Source organism: Rhinichthys klamathensis, unplaced genomic scaffold, assembly GCF_029890125.1.
Source record: "Rhinichthys klamathensis goyatoka isolate OS25496 unplaced genomic scaffold, OSU_Roscu_1.1 h1tg000192l_1, whole genome shotgun sequence".
Lineage (NCBI taxonomy): Eukaryota > Metazoa > Chordata > Actinopteri > Cypriniformes > Leuciscidae > Rhinichthys > Rhinichthys klamathensis.
Genome location: NW_026606718.1, coordinates 2418569 through 2441654, shown reverse-complemented (window position 1 = coordinate 2441654; position 23086 = coordinate 2418569). Strand labels below are relative to the sequence as shown.

Genomic DNA, 23086 nt, shown 5'->3' with positions numbered 1-23086 from the left:
TTGCCATATCAATTTGGCCCTTGTCAAAGTCGCTCAGATCTTTATTCTTGGCCATTTCTCGTGCATCCAACACGTTGATTACAAGAACTGGTCTTTTCTTACTTATCGACCCTGATCTTAATATGTGGCCTAGTTAGGTGATGATCAACGATATTCACTTAATCGCTTTACCTGTGACTGGTCATAATGTTTTGGCTCATCAGTGTATATTGGTATACTATCAATCAATACCAATAAATCCAAAGAAATCTCCATTGGACATTGAGAAACCTCTGTTGGTTGACCACTTGTCAGACAGACTCTGACACAATCTGAATTCTAAAATAAAACAAATAATTCACAAAACACTACTATGAGAGAGAACACATTTGCTGTGTAAAAGTGTCATATGCATTGCCCCCCTTCTGAGACCATCTGCCTTAAATCCATAATGCATGTCACTGTATTACCTAAATTATTCTTTTATTTTAGCATTAAAAGCTGTTAAAACATTTACAAAGTGAAACTATTGATCCCAGCATCTATCCAGCCTGCTCGTAAACCTCTATGTTATGTTCACTGCTCGCAAAGACCGTGTATTTTCAGGAAAGTCTTTGCTCTATTGATAGACACATCCCACTTAACCATTTAAAGTCCGCAGAGGTCCTCTTATGGTCTATAAGAATCCTATAATGGAAGCTAAAGTGGCAATAGACAGAACAGGAAGACACTGTGGTCCTGTAAAACGGCAGAGAACCATGGACAGGAATATTCACTATATTTTTCAAAGAGTTCCAGTAGAGCTCTTATTACACTACATCATGTTTCCAGACTTCTGCAATGACAGCCTGCAGGCACCGTTTCACAGTGGATATATTTGCAAGTGAAGTCTGACTTTGCACTGTGGATTGCTAATGAGGACTTGAGCTTGAGGTACACCTATGATATGAACAAACTGAAAAAAGACCCTATTAAGAATATTTATATTTTAGACTCTGAAGTTGAGGTCTGTCTGTTTTTCTTTGAAACTGTCAACTGAATGGTACTCAAGAATCTTCACTTGGTACTAAAAAGGAAGCTCAAAACGCACACAATGCACAATTTCTTGTATTCCATCAAAAAGAAAATTTGAATCACTGAACTTCCAATGGTTCATATATAATTTATATTAAAATTTATATATGATGATTTTAAAATAATTTACGAGGACAACCAAAAATTTATACTATAGGGATTGGAATTTCAAGTACTTTTGCAGTAGAGTACTTTAAAACATTTTCTTTTTTTTTACTCAAAAAGTTAAATGAATAAGTCTTAATAAATGAATAAACCTCAACAGATTAGGCTAGATTCAATTATATTAAAAATATACGCACAAACCATAGACTGTAAAAAAAAGAATGGAACGTCGCACCTCCACTCTCTTCCATTGTAGAAAAGTGAAGCCACCGATGTCCCAATATGGTGCTGACATTTGCGCTGATTCGGGACCCGAGTCTACGCAGTAGTGAGCATCAAGTGGAGTATCAAGGCTCCGCCGACAATCCCACAGAGTCGTTTAGTACAGTTTACTGCAGAACAACTCATGTTGGTGTGAAATAAACAGTTATCGAAATGTAGAAATTAAAATTAAAGCACCAATCTCCTCCTGAAAAAAGTCAGTTGGTGCGTCAGTGACTACTTTGCTCAGCTGTCAATCACAGCGATCAATCATGGTGTAAATTTTTATAGCATCAAATAACTAACTAACTAAAACCAAACTTATTTAAAAAAATGAACACTTGCACTTACATCAGCGTGATAAAAAACTACATAAAATGATACAATCTTTGGAAAAAAATAATTTGAAGTGTCATTTAATTGTTTAGTTTGTCTCACGTCCCATTAAATTACATGGAGAGGGTGAGGTTTATGACCTATACTTTGACAAACCACCTGGGGGCAATCGAAACACTTTGGCTTCACTTTTCAGGACTTGTGTAGCACGCTTGGCACAAACACACCAAAAAATAAAAATAAAGTTAAGACTACATAATAGTAAAATTGTTTATTTGCCCTCACCCTGGCACCTACACAGAAAAAAGTAAACTGCTAGCATACAGGCTAACGAATGCTTAAAAAAAATCCAATTCAGAGGCCATATAAAGACTAATTATTTTTTCTAAACATATGAAAGATCTGGTAAAGGTCAACATCATAAACTCTTAGGGACATACAGACAAAGTTTCGTTGTTAACAAGTTAAGTTGTTCAACATACTTCACATATACTTTCCAACTTAAATTATTCCCACTCATCTTGGCTAGACTTGCCATTATCATCAGTGAAGAACTGGCTCAGTTTTCTATCATCTGTCTTTTCCAATCCATGGGTGTGGTGTGTTTCGTTGTGCAGCATGCAAAGCAAATCAGTTTGTAAATTCTGAATACCCTGCTGAAAAGAAAACAGCTAAAACCAGTGTAAGCTAGAACACTTGACTTCATAATGCATATAGGCCTACTGTTTTTGAAAAAGAGCTTGTGAAATGTGCTTCTTGCTTTTCTAGCTAGCAGGCTAACATTGGCTGTGGTTTATGGCCTGGCAACCCAGAAAGCACAGGTTTCCTGGTTGGGGTGAAAGTCAAGTAATCAGATCTATTGTCATATCTGTTGTCAAACTCAAGATGGAATGATGGATATTATAGCGCTAAATGATTAAATTGATATAAAACAGCAAAAGCTATTTCTCTTTGTGGAATTGAATACGTGCATTTTCTAGCCTCACTCAAACTGAAGAAAAAGTGAAAGTGAGTGAAACCACTACTACACCATAGTGAGCAAATGCTGCAATAATAGATGAGATGGGCTCCGCACAAGACGTATTGATCGAGGGCAGGATGCTAAACAGAAAACGTGATAGACAGATGTGACTTAGCAAACCATGGAAGAAATTACGGAATCCAACCTTCTCTGATTGTGCCATGTTTCAATTGCGTAACAAATGGCATTTTTCTCTTTTTAATTTTTTTTTATTTTGTAATGTAAATTTTTGGACATTCAGGACTTCACAGCTATACAGTCGCACTGTCTGACTCTGACTACAAAATTCTTCCCCGAGAAGTTTACATGTTCTGTGTTTACATATAAAACTTTCCATAAACTCCTTCCTTCCACTTTAGGTCAACTATTTGTGCATGGAAATGGTATAGGTGACACATGAAAGGATAATAAAATCAGTCAAAAAGAAAAAAGCGACAACAAATACAACTTGACCTCAACATCCATCTCATGTGAACCGATCACATGTGGTCAGACGAGACAGATCTCCATTTACTACTGTACACCATGACCACTTGAGTCAGATTTCATTAAAGGGAGGGTCTCTGATGCCATTGATTTTGATGCCATTGATAATATGCAATACGTCAAGCACTGCATTACTGTAAGCATCCCTGCTCCATGGACCACCATTCTCATCTTTATTTTCATATTTGGGCTAAAATACACAGTCAAATGTAAAAGTGACTGGGCATTTGTTTGTTTACTCCAACTCTTCATCCTCCACCTCATTCCAGCGGGATCCTCGGTTACAGATGAGAGGATATGCAACATCTGTTCACCAGCTGAAGACTTCTGGCAGATGTTTGGAAAGGAGAGGATTGGAAACAGGGGAATGTCAGGATAGGGAAAGATGTAAAAGCTTCCACACCCTCCATCATTTGTCTATGTTAGCATTAGGCATGAGTCACAGAGTAATTACACAGGGCTGGAGCGGCACAAACCCCGCCTACTTTACCCCAGTCACAGTCATGTGATGCTTTTAACCTTTCAGACGAGTATTTGTGGAAAGTCTAACTATCTTGGCAATCAAGGTGCATGACGTATTTTGCTGTGATCTTGGTATATTAAAGCTGCCGTGTGTATTTTTCGATACTAAAACACTATTCCAGCTCAATACACATAGACATCTATAAGAATCTTATGACTAAGGCATTAAAAAAAAAACATATGTTTTTAAAATATATTTATTTACTCCCCAAAATTAGAGATGGTCAAATTAAACTTTTAGCAAGATAACTTATTAGTTTAGCAGTGCTAACTATCTTAGCGGTAAAAATGTTGTTGTATAACAACATCCCTTGTTGTATAGCAAAGGCTATAAAAATAGCCTATATGAAGTGCTGCAGTGATGATGAAGGCCTAGAGAAGTTAGTATCACCTTGTTCCCTCTACAAAAAGCCAATGGATTTTAAGCTCTGTGACCAACAAAAGTTTATGATTTTGATCAGCCATTACAAGCGTTACAAACACCTACAAATACTCATTCAGTCCTCTACTGACACTGCCAGTTATCAGAGGCTTCCGCTACACTGTATTAAAAATATATAGATATTTTTCATAGTTGTAAACAAAACAAGGATTATATTTACAAGAAAATACTATTTCAGTCTTTCTTCTAAAGGCCCCCTCTAAATTTCATTTAATTCAATGCATTGTAATTTGTAATTATACAAATGTAATTTCTTTGTAATTATTTGTAATTTGTCATTATTTATGCAGTCCCTCGTTCACATCTTAAAACTAAAGGTGACCGGGCATTTTCTTTTGACACATTTTTAAAAAAGTTGTAATGGATGCTATGTCCCTGTTTTTTTAAGTACGTTATGGAAACATTCTTTTTGTTGCATGTGGTACCATAAATGGTGCAAAAAATCACACACTGCTGCTTTAATGGAATGAAACGACATCATATAAATCCGGTTTTACAAATTTGATTGTCTAAGACTTACATTATGGAACACAGCACAGTTAACAGCATGAATCTGTACTGTGTGGAATTTGCTTTGCTTTTATCTTCTAGGTGTTTTGGATAGAATTAAAGGCTATCAGCAATGCATCTGCAAAAAAATCAAGCAGTTCCCTGCTGTTTCAGGCATTCGGATGTGGATGCTAAAAAGAACAAAGGCATCAGACAGGAGATGCTACTTCATATTTGAAGAGTGCCTCATCACTGCAATCAGTGGGGAATTTCATTTCATTTTGTAATTGCGGTGTCCCTGACTTTGAAGTTGTGCCACACAGGGGAGCTCTCTCTGTCACAAACAGAGAAACGCTACGTTTATCCATCTCGTTTCTCTATCCCTGTTGCTCTCGCTCTCTCACTCGCTTTCTCTTACGTAAGCACACAGACTGCTGCGGATGCTTTACAAGAGTACAAGTCTATGAGAACACAGAGCATGAGCTCTTGTAAAGCATCCGCAGTGGTTCTGTTTATGGCTGAAACAAGCTGCTCTATTCTTACGGTGTTCAGTTTCATCTCCTTCCTTAACGCAAGTCTGTAACCCAGTCTGTAACCACTGATTGAGATTCCCATCGTCATTTACTCATCATTTAGAAAACAGTATAAAGAAGAACAATTACTCAATTCTCCACAAATGAATAGTGATGATGAAGGTGCCATAGTGGTTAAGGTCAACATGAAACCTGTCTGTAATATGATCAAATCTCTCTACCTTTGATTTTGAGATGCTACTTCAGGTCCCACAAAAATAAAATAAATACTCTTTAAAAAACTGTTTACAATCAACAACTTTATGTTAAGTAGTGATGAACCGAAATTAATTTTTTACTGAAACACCGAAACCAAAATTAATCTTTTCATTTTGCCGAAAATTGAAATTATTCATTTAATATAAACATGTATTTAAGTTGTATAAAACGTTTATATTGCACATATCCATTAAGCCACATTAAAGAGCACCAAAACAACATTTACTGTTTGAAAAGTGTAATTCAGTTCAAATGTTCAATCAAATCAATTTCTCCTCTCAGTCCCTCGTTCACATCTTAAAACTAAAGTTGACCGGGCATTTTCTGTGGCTGCTCTATAGGCTCTGGAATAGTCTTCCCTTTCACATAAGATCTTCCCCTTCTGTTTCTATGTGTTAATCCTCTTTGAAGACTTATTGTTATTATTTATGTTTTAATTCAGTTTAAGGGTGTATCATTTTCATTTGTCCAATTGGTTTTTAAGATGTTTTATTATGTTCTTTATTTGTTGTACAGCACTTTGGTTTCAACATCAGTTGTTTTTAAATGTGCTTCATAAATTAATAAACTAAACTAAACTATTGGGTTTAAGCTTACCCAAATATCTAATAATAAAAAAATGCAAAAATAAAAAACAAAACCTTTAAAACGGTTCAAATGTTAACTTATATACTAAAACGTGATAATATATAGTTTATACTCTTTATTATATACAGAAATGGACCACGGTGAACTGAACAGTGTCAGTGTATGCGCACGCTGTAGGGTTGCAGCCACTGGGCTATAATAAAATTCATATCTAGTCAATGTGAAGTGGTTGTGTATGATTTGGCAATATGGGACAGCCTATACATATATATTCACTGGTCAAAATCGGGCCGACTCCCAGAATTTTTTTTTAAATGTTGGAAAATTATGGAGAGGTCGGGAGGTGCTTGTAACGTACTCGGCTCGGCTCGTAATTCCTCTCACACAATGCAAGCTGCGACCATAGGAGCATCAATGATTTCCACGTGAATCACACCGTGCGCCTGGCTTTAGTGTTTGGTGTGCTGTCTTGGTCACATCGCGGCAATACACACACTAGGAACAAAACTGTTAAATCTACGATATTTTTATCATCATGTTTGTGGTCTCTCACATTTTGAAAATCTGATAAGATTTCAAAATATTTTAGTGTGGGCCAGCCTTTAGTGAACTTAAGAAATGATCTAACTAAAACAGAGTCTGCGAGTCTAGATCTACAGGACATGTTACACTCTTTAAATCAATAGAAACATTTTGATCCTAAACAGATTCCTTTGCAGAATCCTGACACATTGCCAAGCATCACTAAATTACCCATTATGAGCACTCGGAAGGTAAAGAGCTGTATCGTGACTGCCAGTTGAGATCACACTGTAAAGTCCATTTAAGTGCGGTCATACATAATGTAAAGTCATGTACTAGTGGATGTGTTATGATATTCTTAATGCAGAGAAAAATGTAAGGTCTAAAAGCAAGCGCTCCAACGTGTGCATGACGTGTAAAGGTCGACCTTAGAAATTGAGCTAAACGACTTTGATTTTCACAGCTGAATGCCATGCACACTTTGATGTGATTACTTTGAATGACTCCAGGACTTTCCACACAAATGCAGAGGCAACAGGGAGAGTCATTTTTTCCAAAGTTATGCCTGCTAAGTTTTTCTTTTTTCCTGGCAAACGATTTCTACATTCATATAGCTACATAAGTAACTCTTAGTTATTGCAAATCAAATCCTAATAAATGAATAGTCTTTTGTATGTATGTAGTATAAAAATATAAACTAAATATATTTCTAATAATTAGTGTACACACACACACACACACACATAGTGGTGGAGCCAGTACAAATACTGAACTAAAGATCTTAACTGGAGCAAAGCACAAGCTTGAGGCCACTTGTGAGGTACCATGTGGACCAGAAGATGATCATTTCATTTGATACATTATGAAGGCCTGGTGATGAGATAAGCCACAATCCTTTGTCAAATTATGAGACATGACAATAAATAAACCAAATCACAAAGACACAAATCCCTCGACACAATTCACCCATTGCAAATGAAGAATGGCTCAGCAAAAAAAAACGGAAATGGCTTTTTCAAGCAACTGCTCTCTGTATGGCGCAGAATTGTAGTCCATTGTTTAGAAGTCACACCCTTATTATTACAAAGGAAATGACATCCTTCTCCAGTGCCAAGGCTTAGCTGGCAGCCGTCTGATTGCCCTTTGCCCTTATGCTATTGTAGTTTCAGCTGCTGTGTCCCCTTGTTCATCCATCTGGATAACAATGGGGCGCAGACTTACACCACAGACACGCGGAACAGACGGTACCCACTCAGGACAGTTAAAAAAACCCATTCAGCTGTTATGGACATGCAGTCCAATAGTCAGTGTGACGAGTGATTAAATAGTGCAGCAAAGAAAAGTTGCTTACAGGGTACTTACAGTTTTTGTGTGAATTACTTTCACACCAGCCCAAGAAGACTGTACACAAGGGGAATGAATAGAAAGTAGCCTATGATTCATATTCTTGAACAAGATTTCTTAAACTAGCCCATATAGGCTTGCATTTTGGGTTTAGCAGCGCAAGTACAACTAAAAAATCAGGTGTATTTAAAGACTGAATTAGTATTTTATTTGACTAAATCAATTTATTAAGATATAAGTTGACTATATAAGAATATATAAAGTACAGTATATGTTAAGGTCAGATAATGTAAAAAGCTCCAACAACCAGAAAAAATAATAATAATTAAATACTACCTTGTATTTAAGTAAAATCAAACTGGGGTCAAAGTCACAACCTGCAGTACTGATGAAAAGAATCAAGCTGAACTTCTGAACACATGAGAAGAAATGCCAGAAATTACTGTAGCAAGTTAAATGGATGATAAAAAAATATGTAAAAATGTAACTGACATCTTATGATATAATGTAATGTGGGCAAACCATACCAGACTTAAAAGATTTAAAGGGATATTTCACCAAAATGAAAATTCAGCAATCATTCTATTATGTCATTCTTCTGTGAAGATATTCTAAAATATGTTTGTTTGATTGTTTGTTTTTTCACCCATTAAAGCCAGACTCCCATTAAAGACTCCAATGTGGTTTTGGACCTTATTGACTTGGATTGCATAGGCATAAAGAGTTGTAACATTTTTTTAAATATTTTCTTTTGTGTTCCACAGAATAACTATTTTCAAATACTTTAGTCTATAGCCTACATAATTTCTATTTGCCAGCATAGGCTTGCCAATCCATTCAAGTATGACTACATCAACTAAGAACATTATATAAAGATAATTAATATTATTTTTGTATTTTAATCATTCTATGCTAATTATTATGTTGCTGATATTGATAGTCTACATAAAGTATCTGTACACTGCAGTCCTGTACTCATATTTCATTGAGGGCTCTGACAAACTCCTCACAGTGTAAGGCCTAACCATTATTGATCAAAAACAGTCATCTAATTATTGATGAGGATGGCTATGCGTTTCTAATAAAGGCATACTATCACTCTCAGCAGAGACACTTTAAGTGTTACATAATTTTACACTGGATCATGCTATTATCATCTATCATATTAGTGGTGTTTTATGATGCTGTATGTTCAGAAACATCTGGACTCAGTCGCACTGACATTCTTGTGTATCCAGAAAAGGAAGTCTTGATGTTTTTTTTTAACCCCATCATACCTTAAAACTCTAAGGTAATAACTCCATTATTTATATCTTCATGTTTTATCATATATGGATCTGATGAAACAGATATGAGCAGACATGCAATCCCGAACCACTTCAGCTGTATTATATGATATCCTAAAACTATAAATAATGCATGTTAAATGAGAGCACAGATTGCCATTGGGACTTACCGAATAGAAGGATACTACAATGAGTGTCCGTGCCGCCTTTTGTGTAATCCAGAGGAAATATGGGGGAAAAATTATTTAAGATTATTCTACATCAGAATTCCTCGCGAAACCGACGCTCTATTAGATGCACGTGGCCGGAGGCGCTTCGAATGGTCGTAAATTTTAAACACGGTCGTGAGAAATGGACGGATTTTTGATAATCTCTGCGTTTGTTATTCAGTGAGCAGCAGTCACTGGCGCATAGACTGCGCTCCTCCCGCGGCTCCACCCGCAAGCCCCGCCCAATCGACGACCCCATTGGCGCACACGGGCGTTTATGCAAATTTTCTCTTCCCGCTGATGTTCAAGAGTCTGAATGGGACCATACAAGTATCCAGACGGCAGGCATAAAATACCGTCATCTAGAGGCCAAACCACACTTTTCTGAACGTTGACGTTTCTCTGTTGTCAAAAACAGCTTTTTTTTTTTTTAACTGAGTGAGTGTTGTTACTGACGTTATAATTTTAGAACTAAGTAACAACGAAATAATTATTTGTTGAAAAATAAATAAATAAAAATATTAAAGCAATACTTACATTTACTATATATTTTTTATATAAAAAACAGATCAAAACATAAAGCTCTGGGAAATTCTAGAATAGCCTATTACCATATTCATGTAGGCCTACCATTATATTTACATTTATTCCAAGGATTTCAAAGAATACTACTGGTACTACCATGGAACATGTGGAAAACATGGATCATTTTTAGTGAATAAATAAATAATCAGAAAATATGCAGAATATCTGGGTGTGACCTCTGATTTATAATTTGAGCAGGTCCTGCTACCTTATCACCTTTAAAGTAATGGATAATTATCATATTTATGTATCATAGTATTTACTTCAGTTTTCACAATATACTGTGTGTTAGTGGTCTTAATTCAGTGGTCTTAAAACTATCACAAAGACAGTGTAATATTTACTAAACCTCTATTTAAGTCAAGTCAAGTCACCTTCCTTTTTATAGCGCTTTTAACAATATAGATTGTTTCAAAGCAGCTTTACAGTGATAATAGGAAATTAAAGCACCAGAGATTGTTTTGGCTTTACAGCAGAATTTAGAATAAAATTATTGTCCAGCTAAAGTTAGTTTTGATTGATTCTCTTCCGTCGCAACGATCATTAGTTATTAACTTAGGGGCCGCTAACACGACACCGTTCTAACAGAAAACCCTTAATGCGATCCGGCCGCTCATTTGCACAAAACGGTGCCTGGTGGTTCGAGAACGCAAACCTTGAAATAGGTTCAGAGGTACAAGCCTTGAAAAATTTATAATACAGAATTTATCGCTAATATTTACTATCTGCTACACCAGTTGTCACATACTTTTAATGATGAGAAGAGAAATACACACATTTCTTACTTGGTATCAACTGAAAAATGATGTTGCAAATCAAACCGTGCAGTCAAATTCTATTGTTAGATTTATATCATTCACAAGAATTCTGATTTGTAATTCACTCCACTGGAGTAAAATCGTTATATTCATTGCTTACAGTGTCATAACTTTAAAAGCTTGGCAATGATCATAACAAGGACCTTGCTAACTAATTCTAAGATTTTCTACCTTTGCATTCAGTTTTGTTTTTTTTCAATCAAAGAAAATAAAAGGGGGGAAAAAAACATACTGACACAATTGAACTTTCTATGTATACATATAAATAAACATCTGTGTCATGATGATCTTGAAGTTCTTGAGTGATTAAATGGTCACATATAACCCTCAAAACCTAAACCTGCGAGCATCTTTCCTGTCGTTGACGTTTGTAGGCATTGTAAATATCAAGGAACATATTTCGGCAGGAAATGTGGGCCTTTAGCTTGGAACAGATGAGGAATGAGCCAGCCATTTTGCGGTGCAGAGAGTAAGTCTCCTCTGGAGGAGGAGTGAGACGGTGTCGAAGCATGACAGGGATCAGGCTCTGGATGCGCTGTGTGGTACTCTGAGTGCCAAAGTCAAACACTTCCGTAGAAGCAAACGCTTCACCGAGGATCATCACTGCCTCCACGTGTGCATCCTCGAATGCCTGAAGAGAATAAGACCATTTTGTTAAAGAGGACAGTCTAGAAACAATAGAGATAAATCTAGGGAAGTAAAGGAAAAAGTGGATAGAAAGTATGCAAGACAGTAAAACTATTGGGCATGAGTATTATAAACCATATTAAGCCACAAACCTTGGCTTCGAAACCGGTAAGGAACTTCAGGTCTTTAGATTTCTGCAGAACAGTTGCCCTGTCTCCGATTGACGCTGCATGAACCACCTTGAATGAGAATCATTTGAAAAAATATATACATTATACACACTTTAAGAAAGATACATAAAAGGGAACAAAGGCAGTAATGATGTTCTTTTTAACATTTACCAATATTTTTGGCATCATCTTACATTGTTTTGAAGTTCTATTGTGATTTTTTTTAATAATTCACATATTTATTAGGTTACTGTATGTGTCTATGATGACAAAAATAGAAATTCCTATTAATAACAAAAATCTCAAGCTCACTTTTTATGCAAAGGCCCCTTCACATCCCATTCCAGTCCTACCCACTAAGGTGTTGTGTAAAAATATTCCCAAATTCTGTACCTCTATGTAATCATCTGTGAATGTCTCTGGGTAATCTCGGCAGGCTCCAAAGTCCAACAGAAATATCTGTTATGATGAAGAACAAATTATCAAAGTTGTACATACTGTTTCAATGGGGAGAAGTGGAAAGGTAAGTGGAAACACAAACAGACATGCAATTAAGAAATTATAAAAGAAATATTGAAGTTAAAATATACAATATTACAATATATAAAATTTTGAAAAATCACATTTTTAAATAACCGTTTTCTATAAATATAATATTATTATAATGTAATAGCAGTATTTTAAAATGTAAATAATATTCCTGTGATGGCAAATCTGCATTTTCAGCATCATTACTCCAGTCTTCAGTCACATGATCCTTCAGAAATCATTCTAATATGATGATCTGTTGCTCAAGAAACATTTATTATTATTTTCAATGTTGAAAACAGTCATGCTGAGCAAACCTTGATAAAAAATGTTTAGGATTCTTTCTATTCAAAGAATCCTGAATTTTGGATGTGACTGTTTTCTAATTGTCTTTAATGTCACTTTTGATCAATTTAATGCAAACTTGAGCATAAAAGTATTAATTTCTTTAAGAAAAGGGGTCTATAGATTAAATGTGATCTTGACATGATTTCTAAAAAGTGATCAAGACCTTCAGAGCTGATTGGACTGAAGAACACATGCACACAAATCAATAGTTAACTACAGTGTGTGTGTGTGTGTGTGTGTGTGTGTGTGTGTGTGTGTGTGTGTGTGTGTGTGTGTGTGTGTGTGTGTGTGTGTGTGTGTGTGTGTGTGTGTGTGTGTGTGTGTGTGTGTGTGATGTGTTAATGTGAAACTGAATTTACATACACACCTCTGTCAACAGTGTCTTAATGGTTGCTCACCTTGTTCTGTTCACTATTGTAGAAGAAGTTGGACCAATTGGGGTCTGTCTGCATGAAGCGGAACTCAAACAGCTCTCTCAAACACAACTGCAGGATGTTAAAACTTATCTACCGAATAAAGGTGAGCGAGAATTATTTTCTGAAAGTTCATTTTCACAGTGAAATAAAATAGGATATCGTCAGATAAACAGTCTCAATATTGCCAAATCAGGAGAAATACTATCGTAGGTTATTCACACAACTCTGAGGTAACAAAGTATCAAACAGTATATGCAAAGGGTATATCTTTGATTAAAAGATTTGGTAACAACACAAAAAATGTTACAACACAAAAAATGTACAAAAAAAAAAGTAAGCAAATGAATCAATAAATCAAACAAAAGCTTATTACAAATGTCTGTTCTCTGTTTAAAACTCACCTCATTTCTAGTCTCCTGATTCAAATCAACACAGCAGTCCAGTGGAACTCCATTTACCAGTTCCATGGTGATCACACGACGACCCGACAGCTCATCAAAGACCTCAGGGACCATGAATACTGGATCTCCTTCAAGCAAATTCCTGTGAGAGTCAAGAAAATAGTCAATAATGTGTATTCAAAAACATTACCGAGTTACTGACCCCAAACTTTTGAACGGTAGTGTTGTTATGGTTCATTCAAACGGTACACAATCCAGATATTTATTATAACTGAATATTTATGATATACCTGAATCGCTTTGCACACTCTGCCTCTCTCTTGTAGTCACACTCCCATGCCAGCTCCCTCTGAAGAACCTCGAGACTACTGTCAGCAAACAGACCTGTTCAAATAAATCAACAGCTACTGACATCCCACACAATGTGTATGACTCAATGTACCCACTTCTGAAATGTTTGCTTTTTGAACTTAATATAAAAAAGAAAACAATTGCCAGTGCTCACCATCAGGCAGCACAAGACTCATCTTCAGAACAGACATAAGATTGTTGATGTCACTATGAATGCTCTCAGCCACACCAGGGTACTAAATGAGAAAAAAAAGTTTGGTTTACAGAAAACATCAATATAAGTTGCAAAACCTTAGACTGCTGAAACCAGAACATGAAAAATTCAGTCTAATACCTGTATCTTCATAGCAATTTCCCTCCCATCAAGCAAAACTCCATGATGCACTTGACCAATGGAGGCAGCAGCAAAGGGTTTTTCCTCGAATGATGAGAGTTTCTCCTTCCATCCAGACCCTAAGTCTTCCTCAAGCACTTTCTACACATGGGGTTTCAACATAGTTGGTGAGATATCACAAAGTGAACATAACAACATCTGAAAAACATCAGTTAGAAGAAACTATTAAGGATTAGAAGCAACACTAACAACTGCCATCAGGAGCGTGCAAGATGGCGTTGCACCTCCTCTTAATTACCTACACAAAAATACAGCAAGGTTTTTAAACTCTACTTCTAGAAAATGAAGAACAAAGAATGTGCATCAGATGTGTTTTACTTTTTATTGGTTTTAATTTATGAAGCCACTGTATACTTTATCATTGCTATATTACAATGATATCATATTTTTTTGTGCAGGGAATTAGCTTATTTTGTAGTAGATAAAAACGCTTTGCGCTAATTATGGGTGTGACTTCCGTTAAGCTGTAAACAATCAGTGAAAGGCTCGCTCTATGAACACAATACGTTAAAAAATTGTCACAATGAGATGACATTAATCGACTCACCCTTCAACCATCGAACATTAAAATGAAATTTAAAAGTTTAAAAGAATCAACAAGGTACTTTCAACAGACCAAAAATAGCCCCAAAAGCACGAGTCTTTGGTTAAATATCACTGTAGTAGGCAAATATACGTATATCTGTATTGTATAACAAGCCTTAATCAAAAATGTTCATTAACTTCAGCATTACGTGACACTATATCAAAGTGATTTCCGTCATTTTGACAGATTATAAATTGCATTTACCTGTGAAAACAAACCTGGAAAGAGACGTGAGGATTTGAGGAGAATAACGAGAGATTCTTCGTGCATTCCAGTGAATTATTAATGGAATATTGTAAATTAAATTCGGGAGAACAGACCACAAATGTGCCGTATATGTTGTCCTTTTTCATACTTTTACAGCGGATTGCAAAGGAAAAAATAAAAATCATCATGAGGAAAAGAAAGCAGCGACTGAAAAGAGCTCTTGCCATAGATATTCTTGTTATAACATGTCACGTTAAAATACCAAGTATAACGTTATTCTCATTATGTCTGAAAATAAATCATGAAGGAAAATTGACAGCTTATCCAGTCAAACTGACGGATCAGCTTTATTTGAAGGGCAACCTTATGATTTGAAATGATTCGTTTTAGCCTTTTTGAATGGAAGTTCCGCAAACCGGAAGTGCCACCCATAATTCAAAACGCAGTAAGGTCGTCAGGAATAAGGTGGATAAATATTGTGGTAAACCACCACGTTTTTCACTGACAAGCCCCAAACTCGTACAGATCAAGGCTTAACAAAAATCCCGATCTTCGCACTCATATTTACCACTATGTGATGTCATTTATGTGCGTTCAACTCATAAATGTGATATTTTCAACATGACTTGAACACGCTAATAGCTACCCAGCATTTCTATCAACCAGCTATATAAAGTGCACTGACACTCCCTTGTAGCACATCTACGAAACAGCATTGCTATGGTTAACTAAAACTAAGAATATTAAAAAAAAAAAAATTGTTAATTGAAATAAATAAAATGTAAATATTAGATGAGAAACTTGTCAAAATGTTACATTGGCAACTGACTGAAACAAATAAGGTTAAATTGATGTACAAAACTTAATGTGCTAAATATAAATATCAATTAATTAATAAAAAAAAATACAAAATTGCTAAAAAATAAAAACCAATTAACAATATTAATAAATAATATAAAAGTAGCATATAAATAATAACACTGCTATGAAAATCTTTATTTCAAGCTAGTGTCTTAAAAGTATTTTTGATAAATATTAAAACAGCTTGTTAGTAAAAAGAGTCTTTCCAGCATGGTGCTCATTAACCCAATTATTTCAAGACATCAATGCAGTTTTTAATGTTCTGTGGTTAATATTTTATAAGAGCATCACAAAAAACCCCCAAAAACCAGAAGAATCTTTTCACAACAAATAACTGCATAAATAAAGTAGTAACCACTGTAACTTACATGCATTTGCCAGGCTGGCATGAAGTCTGCACTCTGTCGAACCCTCTCAAATATTTTCTGCAGTTGCGGGTTAATGAAGCTATTATCTATTGAGGACATAAAAAATTAGAAACATCACAGAGGAAAATTTCTTTTCTTTTTGTGCCTTTGGAATGCTTTAAATAATATTTTGTGAAAAGCAACAAAGGACAGAAAACATCTGGAAGAGTTTCAAGCTCTAAAATGGGGCTCTTGAAACAGGAATTTAGTCATTTATATGAACAATTGAAGGCACTTGGTCCCAAAGTGTTCACAATAAATAAAATTATATACCCTGAATGCTTAGCATCTGTCCAATCTTGAGGGCCGCTCCTCTAACCTTACACAGTGTGTTCACTATTCTCTCTGCATTGGCCTCTGACAGGAGGGGAGAGTCTAAAAGAGCCCCCATCTCTGAAAGTGAAAGACACCAGAAGAAATTGGACTAATATGCCCAATGACAGTTTTAGAAACAAGGCAATGGGTACCACATACTACCTGAGCGTTTTCCTCCAAAAGACTGTTTTGCCACCTCAGCAATGGCTCCAATGCCTAGACCAACCATTAATCCTACAAAAGAAAGCAGCACAATTATTATGAATAGGACAATTAATGCATTATTAAGATGCGACCACATTTATCAATAGTGTAGCGATGTAAGAAGCCAAGTAGCTTTCTGTTGGTCAACACAGCAAATCTACACAACCAATTTAACCTCGTTGCAAAATCCACTTGGGGAAACCTTTCGCTCTCACACAAAATTTTCAATCGCGCAAATTCAAATTGAAATAACTGCATTTTGCCGGCAAAATATATATATAAAATTACAACAATATTATAACAATGGCAATTAAAAGTAATACAGCAATATAGAGGTTTTTTGAGTGTGTATTACAAACAGTCTGCAGTGCAAATAATAAAACTGAAAATCACTGACCCCCAAAATTGGCAAGGCGACTGATCCGCGTAGCAGGTACCTTCCGCTCTCTGGCTCGCTCGCTAAGCTGCAAAGCATCAAAATCATACTGCACAATAAAGTCTACAAATGTATTTATCAAAAAAAAATGATCAGAAACGAGCAGCACATGCTGAAAAAAAGAAAACTGTAAATAGACAAACTGTAAACTGTAAAAATGAATGAAATTTAATTTTTACAATTAAAGCTGCAGTCCGCAGTTTTTCCTCTTTGTCGACATCTCTGTTCGAAATCTGCAATTGCAGTTATTCGCGGAATTATCAACTTTACGTGAGTTGTACTGCGACACGGCACAGCGCGGATGAACACAATGTTTGAGGAGAGTGTGAGGCTGTCAGTCACTGCGCCGGTGTGGATACTGGCATTCAGAATCACAGATTATTATTTTTGGAAGTATGACCAACATTAGAATTTTCACCAGAAAATGTCATCTGAACAAGTAAGTAACATTCACTTTTGTTCTGGTTCTGACATTGCAGTAAATCGCGCTGATTAAATCTAACAATCGCCTATCATATCACGCAAAACAGTGCAAATTATACTTTGTTCTCAAATTGTTAATATTAACAACGTCAGCATTGCGTGACTAAATGTATTGTCCTTCCGATATGTATCCTCCTTGTTTTCGCATGGGGCCGGTTGCAGTCTCTTTTTTTCTGTAGCCACTCCGAAGTCCGAACGAAGTCTTTTGCATTTTACAACGGGTGAGTCTCCAGTTGTCACTGGTGATTGTCGTTTGAACCTTTCTAGATCCGCCATCAAATTAATAAGTTGAATTATTAGCCTATATCAAGTGCTGTGAGAAAAGGCTATAAATCTCCACCTCCAGCATCCTCACACGCAATATAGCCTACTAGCCGAGACTCTTCTTTATGTGTACAGATGTGAGGTAATGACTCAATATAGCCTACTAGCCGAGACTCCTCCTTTATGTGTACAGATGTGAGGTAATGACTCAATATAGCCTACTAGCCGAGACTCCTCCTTTATGTGTACAGATGTGACGTAATGACTCAATATAGCCTACTAGCCGAGACTCCTCCTTTATGTGTACAGATGTGACGTAATGACTCAATATAGCCTACTAGCCGAGACTTCTTTATGTGTACAGATGTGACGTAATGACTCAATATAGCCTACTAGCCGATACTTCTTTATGTGTACAGATGTGACGTAATGATGCAAAGACATGCTCGAATCTCCCGCGGAAATCCACCAGTACCACTGGAATTAAAAACATTATTACAAGCTTACCATTTTGAATCGAGCTTGAGGCAAGCAGATAGCGTTCAACACTGGCTAGTTATGCATTTTCTCAAATATATGTATTTTGGATAATTTTTAACCCCAAAAAAGCTACGGACTGCAGTTTTAAATTTCATTCATTTCATTCAATTAAATTTTCATTCAATTCAATTAAATTTTCATTCAATTATTTTCATTCAATTAAATTTCATTCATTTTTAAATTACATTAAAAAAATGAATGAAATGAAACTTAACTGTAAATTTCATACTAAACAATATACTTAAATGACAAATACATTCCAAAATGCCATCAGAGGAGCTTTAATTTTATTTTGATTTTGTCATTTTTGTTAGTTTTTTAATATTCCTATTTAAGTTTAATTAATTTGTATTTCATTTTTTATTTATTTTTATTAATAATATTTATTTTTTTAATTTAAGTGCTTCAATTTAGATGCGAATACATTTCTAATTTTAGTTTTTTCATCTAGCCTAATATTTATGTTTTATTTTAGCTTAATTTCAATTGTTTTAATAGTTTAACAATCAAGTAGTTTTAGTTTACATTTTCAACATATATTAATTGTAAATCACAAGACAAGTTTTCGGCATTTATTTCCAATGTTAACATTTAAAACCTCACCTTTTGCCGTACAGGCCTGGCAATGTTCTGCTTTGCCTCCCGCGCCTTTTTAATGTCTTCAGGGCTTAACCTGGCCACCACAGAATCGTGGACAAACCTAGTATGGGGATGAGACATTGACACATGTAGAAATCGAGTGTTTTGACCAGGCCAACCAGTTCCTTTGACCGTGCCAGTAGGTGCAGCAAAAAGCGGCTCTGACGTTTCATCCCTTCCATCTTTGCTGGAAATATCTGGGGGCATTTCAGAGCCGACTGCCCACTTTGCTGCTTCATCCGGGTCCATCTCCTCCCACTTCTCAATGTCAGGAAACTCGTCAGTCTTGGGAGTCTGAAAATGTCCATTTAAAAATAACATATGTTTGCAATGTAATTTCTCTTACTATGTTCATTCATATCTATAAATGGGCAGAGAGATAAATCTTGATGAGTTCACTAACCACGCTTTCTCCCATTACAGTGCCCATCACACCCTCGACCGCCTCCGTTGCAGCTTTGACTCCTGCACCAAAGGTCGAGTTACAGGCCATCAGTCGGAGTTGTTCGCCCTGAATGTTGGCGAAGGCAGCACCCACCTTGCTGGCCCCCCTCAACACCTGCAGCACTTCTGCCAACATCACTGAGAATCACAGGTGAAGATGAACCTTCAAACATCATATCATTACTGAAAAGTTCAGACCAGGCAGTTATTTTAGTATTATTTATATACAATTATAGTTTATTAATTAGTTTTCAGTTTTCAATTTTGATATGTGCCTTTGTAATTTTAATTCGTTTTTTTTTTTTTTGGTTTTAGTTCCGTTTTAGATTTGATCTATTTCCAGTTAGTAATTTAGTGCTTCCACGTAATCTTATTTAAGTCAGTTGTTTTGGCAACATTTCTCATTTTCATTTAGTTTAAGTTTTTTATGTAATATTAATATTTTGTAATATTATGTAATTCATATTGTATTCTAATCATATAATATTGTTATATCATATAATTTCACTTTGCTTGTCATTGTGAAACGCATGCATTTACAATTTAGCATTTGCAAATGTTCAATTGGGCTTGATGTAAAGTTAAGGCACATTACAGTGCATTTATCCCATGTCCAAATTCATTGACATGGGACAGTCCCGAAATCTAAGCTGTTTTCCGAATGAAATGCATGCATTTACAATTTAGCATTTGCAAATGTTCAATTGGGCTTGATGTAAAGTTAAGGCACATTACAGTGCATTTATCCCATGTCCAAATTCATTGACATGGGACAGTCCCGAAATCTAAGCTGTTTTCCGAATGAAACGCATGCATTTACAATTTAGCATTTGCAAATGTTCAATTGGGCTTGATGTAAAGTTAAGGCACATTACAGTGCATTTATCCCATGTCCAAATTCATTGACATGGGACAGTCCCGAAATCTAAGCTGTTTTCCGAATCCCGAAACCGGCCTTAATTGTCCCGAAAATTATACTAAAGCAAAATCTTGATATAAAACATTAAAAACTGTCCGTGGAAGTTGAGGCGTCCTGCAGCCAGCCCCCGCCGCAGCCGCGAGGACAGTGAATGTGCAGGAAGCAGTCTAAACTTTTGTTTTTTACGCGCGTCAATTTCGCTCTTGACGCGCGAATGCGAACTGGACGCGCGAATGAGGCGAATTCGCGTCTACCGGTGTGCAAAAAAATACTTCGGCCGGGCCTTAATGTCTGATGTCGGGTTACACTTGAAGCAAATCATCTACACAATTATTTAGTTTTCCTATTTAATGACCGACAATTTAGTTGTAATAATAATTTTGGCATAAGGCTTATTAGTGTTAGGCTATAGCCTGAAAGGTCTGATTTAGCCTGTGCACTGTTACAACAGTAACACATTTTTTTTTCACAATGACATTTGAGTTCATGATTTTAATATTTTTTATTTTTATTTTTTTGTGGCAGACAAGACTAACGACAGACTGTTGATCTTTGATTAAAAATATATCAGGTTTGAACCAAAACATATTTTGAACCAAAACCTGACATACTGAACCAAAACCAACCCCCCGTCCTGAATTTCAGCCAATCTCATCTGGTCACCCTAATAACAGGGCTATTTGTGGGGGGCGTGGTAAGGCAAGTAGTCAATCTGCTCCACAGCCAATCACGGGCCCCCTCCTTGCTCGGGCCCCGGGGCTTTAACCCCGCCTAGCCCTATAGTTAATGCGGCCGTGGACATGGGCATTAATAATACTATTGAATATTACAGTATTAAAAATATATCCGATCAAGGAGTATTTAATAAATAGGTACAGCGGTGTAGTTTTCTAACAACAATAATACTTACTCGTGTTGAGAGATTAGTATCCTTCTCAGCGTCTGTGAGGAGTGTCCTTTCTACTCCGCACACCTCTGTCTGTTTTGCAACCACTACCGGACACGGAAAGACTCTGGAGATTGACAACTGACATAGCCAATCAAATTTGCAGATGTCAAAAAGGGGTTGGTTTTGCTGCTGACAACCAATCACGAGCGGAAAGCAAACACGTTTAACATGGTAACCATAGTATCAGTTTTGACATACACGTCTTGGGCCAATAGAATTTGGTACGGGGCGTAGGAATGGCTCAGTGACCAATGATCCGGTGGAGGATAACGCCGTATACTGGCCAGTGTGAGAAGTGCAGTTACTAACGACGCTGTCGCTGATTTTGATTGAGTGAAGCTCAACTAGCGGAGCTAATAAGTGACTTTCATTTGACTTTCTGGAGGAATTAATAGCAAATTATCAGAAAACTGCAGAGTATGTGGGTGATTCTCCAATAGAATATTATTAAATACCTGACATTTTTAAAACTTAAACACATCCACACTAAATAAATCGAAGATTATTGTTAAAATGTTTTTTAACGTTACATAAATGCACCGTTCATGTTAGCCTAGGGCCCATCTATTTTAATAAAATTATGGCATTATCGCTTACCACCCCTGAAACCATGTGTCTTTTAAGATGCATTATGTCCTGAAAGAAGGAACTTTTTAAATCATGACTCTTTTATAAAGTTTGTCACTAAGTTTTGTCATCACCGTCAAATATTTATGAAAACAAAATGGAAAAAAAAATCAACGTTGATAAAGGCCATGATTTTGTACTTAACTTTGCAGGTTCTCGTTTATGACTGTTACAGGGGGGGAAAGAACATTAAAGTGGGGTTTGTACTGTCTGTAATAGGCTAATTTTTAGTCAATAACAGTCTAATCTAAAAGTTTCGTACAAAATATGTGTTGTTTTACTGTAGCTTAAAATGTTTTTCTTGTTCAAGAAGCCGTTTCACTTGGATATGTCACAATAGGGAAAAAAACAATGATTGCATCTGTTTCACACCGACATGTGAATATCTCCCTGTACTTGCACAACCTGCATTTATTTTCCATAGTACAATCTCTGGTATGGTCTTATTTGCATCTCTTGCATTATTTATCAATTATTCTCATTGGGCATTACCTGAAAGAACTGTTTCCTCTAAAAGGCCCTCTCACTACACACTAAAAGATACAGTCGTGCTCAGAATTAATGGTACCCCTGGTAAATATGATCAAAACTGGCTGTAAAAAATAAATCTGCATCGTTTATCCTTTTGATCTTTCATTAAAAAAATAGCCAAAAATCTAACCTTAAATTGAAGTAAAATAATTGAAAGTGGGGGGGAAATCACATTACGAAATAAATGTTTTTCTCCAAAACATGTTGGCCACAATTATTGGCACCCTTTTATTAAATACTTTTTGCAATCTCCTTTTGCCAAGAGAACAGCTCTGAGTTTTCTCCTATAATGCCTGATGAGTTTGGAGAACAACTGACAAGAGATCAGAGACCATTCCTCCACACAGAATCTCTCCAGATCCTTCAGATTCCAGATCCATGTTGGTGCTTCTTCTCTCCAGTTCACTCCACTCATCAGGTCAGGGAACTGGGACGGTCATGGCAGAAGCTTCATTTGATTTTGATGTTTGTTTTGGATTGTTGTCCTGATGGAAGATCCAACCACGGCCCATTATAAGATTTCTAGCAGAAGGCGTCAGGTTTTGATTTTTTATCTGTTGATATTTGATAGAATCCACGAT

General features: G+C 36.1%; 2 protein-coding genes across 2 annotated transcripts in view; both read right to left on the bottom strand.

Moving 5' to 3' along the window:
• Positions 1–9676, bottom strand: part of numbl (NUMB like endocytic adaptor protein) — a 53522-nt gene extending 43846 nt beyond the window's left edge. Inside the window, exon 1 of the mRNA XM_056262450.1 lies at positions 9417–9676. The gene's annotated coding sequence lies outside the window, so the exon portion shown is untranslated. The remainder of the gene's footprint in view (positions 1–9416) is intronic.
• Positions 9677–10773: 1097 nt separating this feature from the next.
• Positions 10774–21392, bottom strand: coq8b (coenzyme Q8B). The gene is made up of 15 exons (XM_056262447.1): positions 21309–21392; positions 19439–19617; positions 19000–19329; positions 17071–17137; positions 16632–16703; positions 16428–16547; positions 16116–16201; positions 14034–14174; positions 13854–13935; positions 13639–13732; positions 13349–13490; positions 12930–13037; positions 12049–12114; positions 11638–11724; positions 10774–11489 (listed from the first exon to the last, which is right to left on the bottom strand). Coding segments are annotated over exons 1-15 (1872 nt in total). The 5' UTR covers positions 21310–21392; the 3' UTR covers positions 10774–11192.
• Between the last annotated feature and the right edge of the window lie 1694 nt (positions 21393–23086).

What these genes read in the sequence shown, in the direction of transcription:
- coq8b (XM_056262447.1), bottom strand. An exon ending in CCAGGCCTGTACGGCAAAAG is followed by an intron (nt 17,138 to 18,999) that starts GTGAGGTTTTAA and finishes GATGCTTTGCAG; the next exon opens with CTTAGCGAGCGAGCCAGAGA. An exon ending in TCGCCTTGCCAATTTTGGGG is followed by an intron (nt 16,704 to 17,070) that starts GTCAGTGATTTT and finishes TTTCTTTTGTAG; the next exon opens with GATTAATGGTTGGTCTAGGC.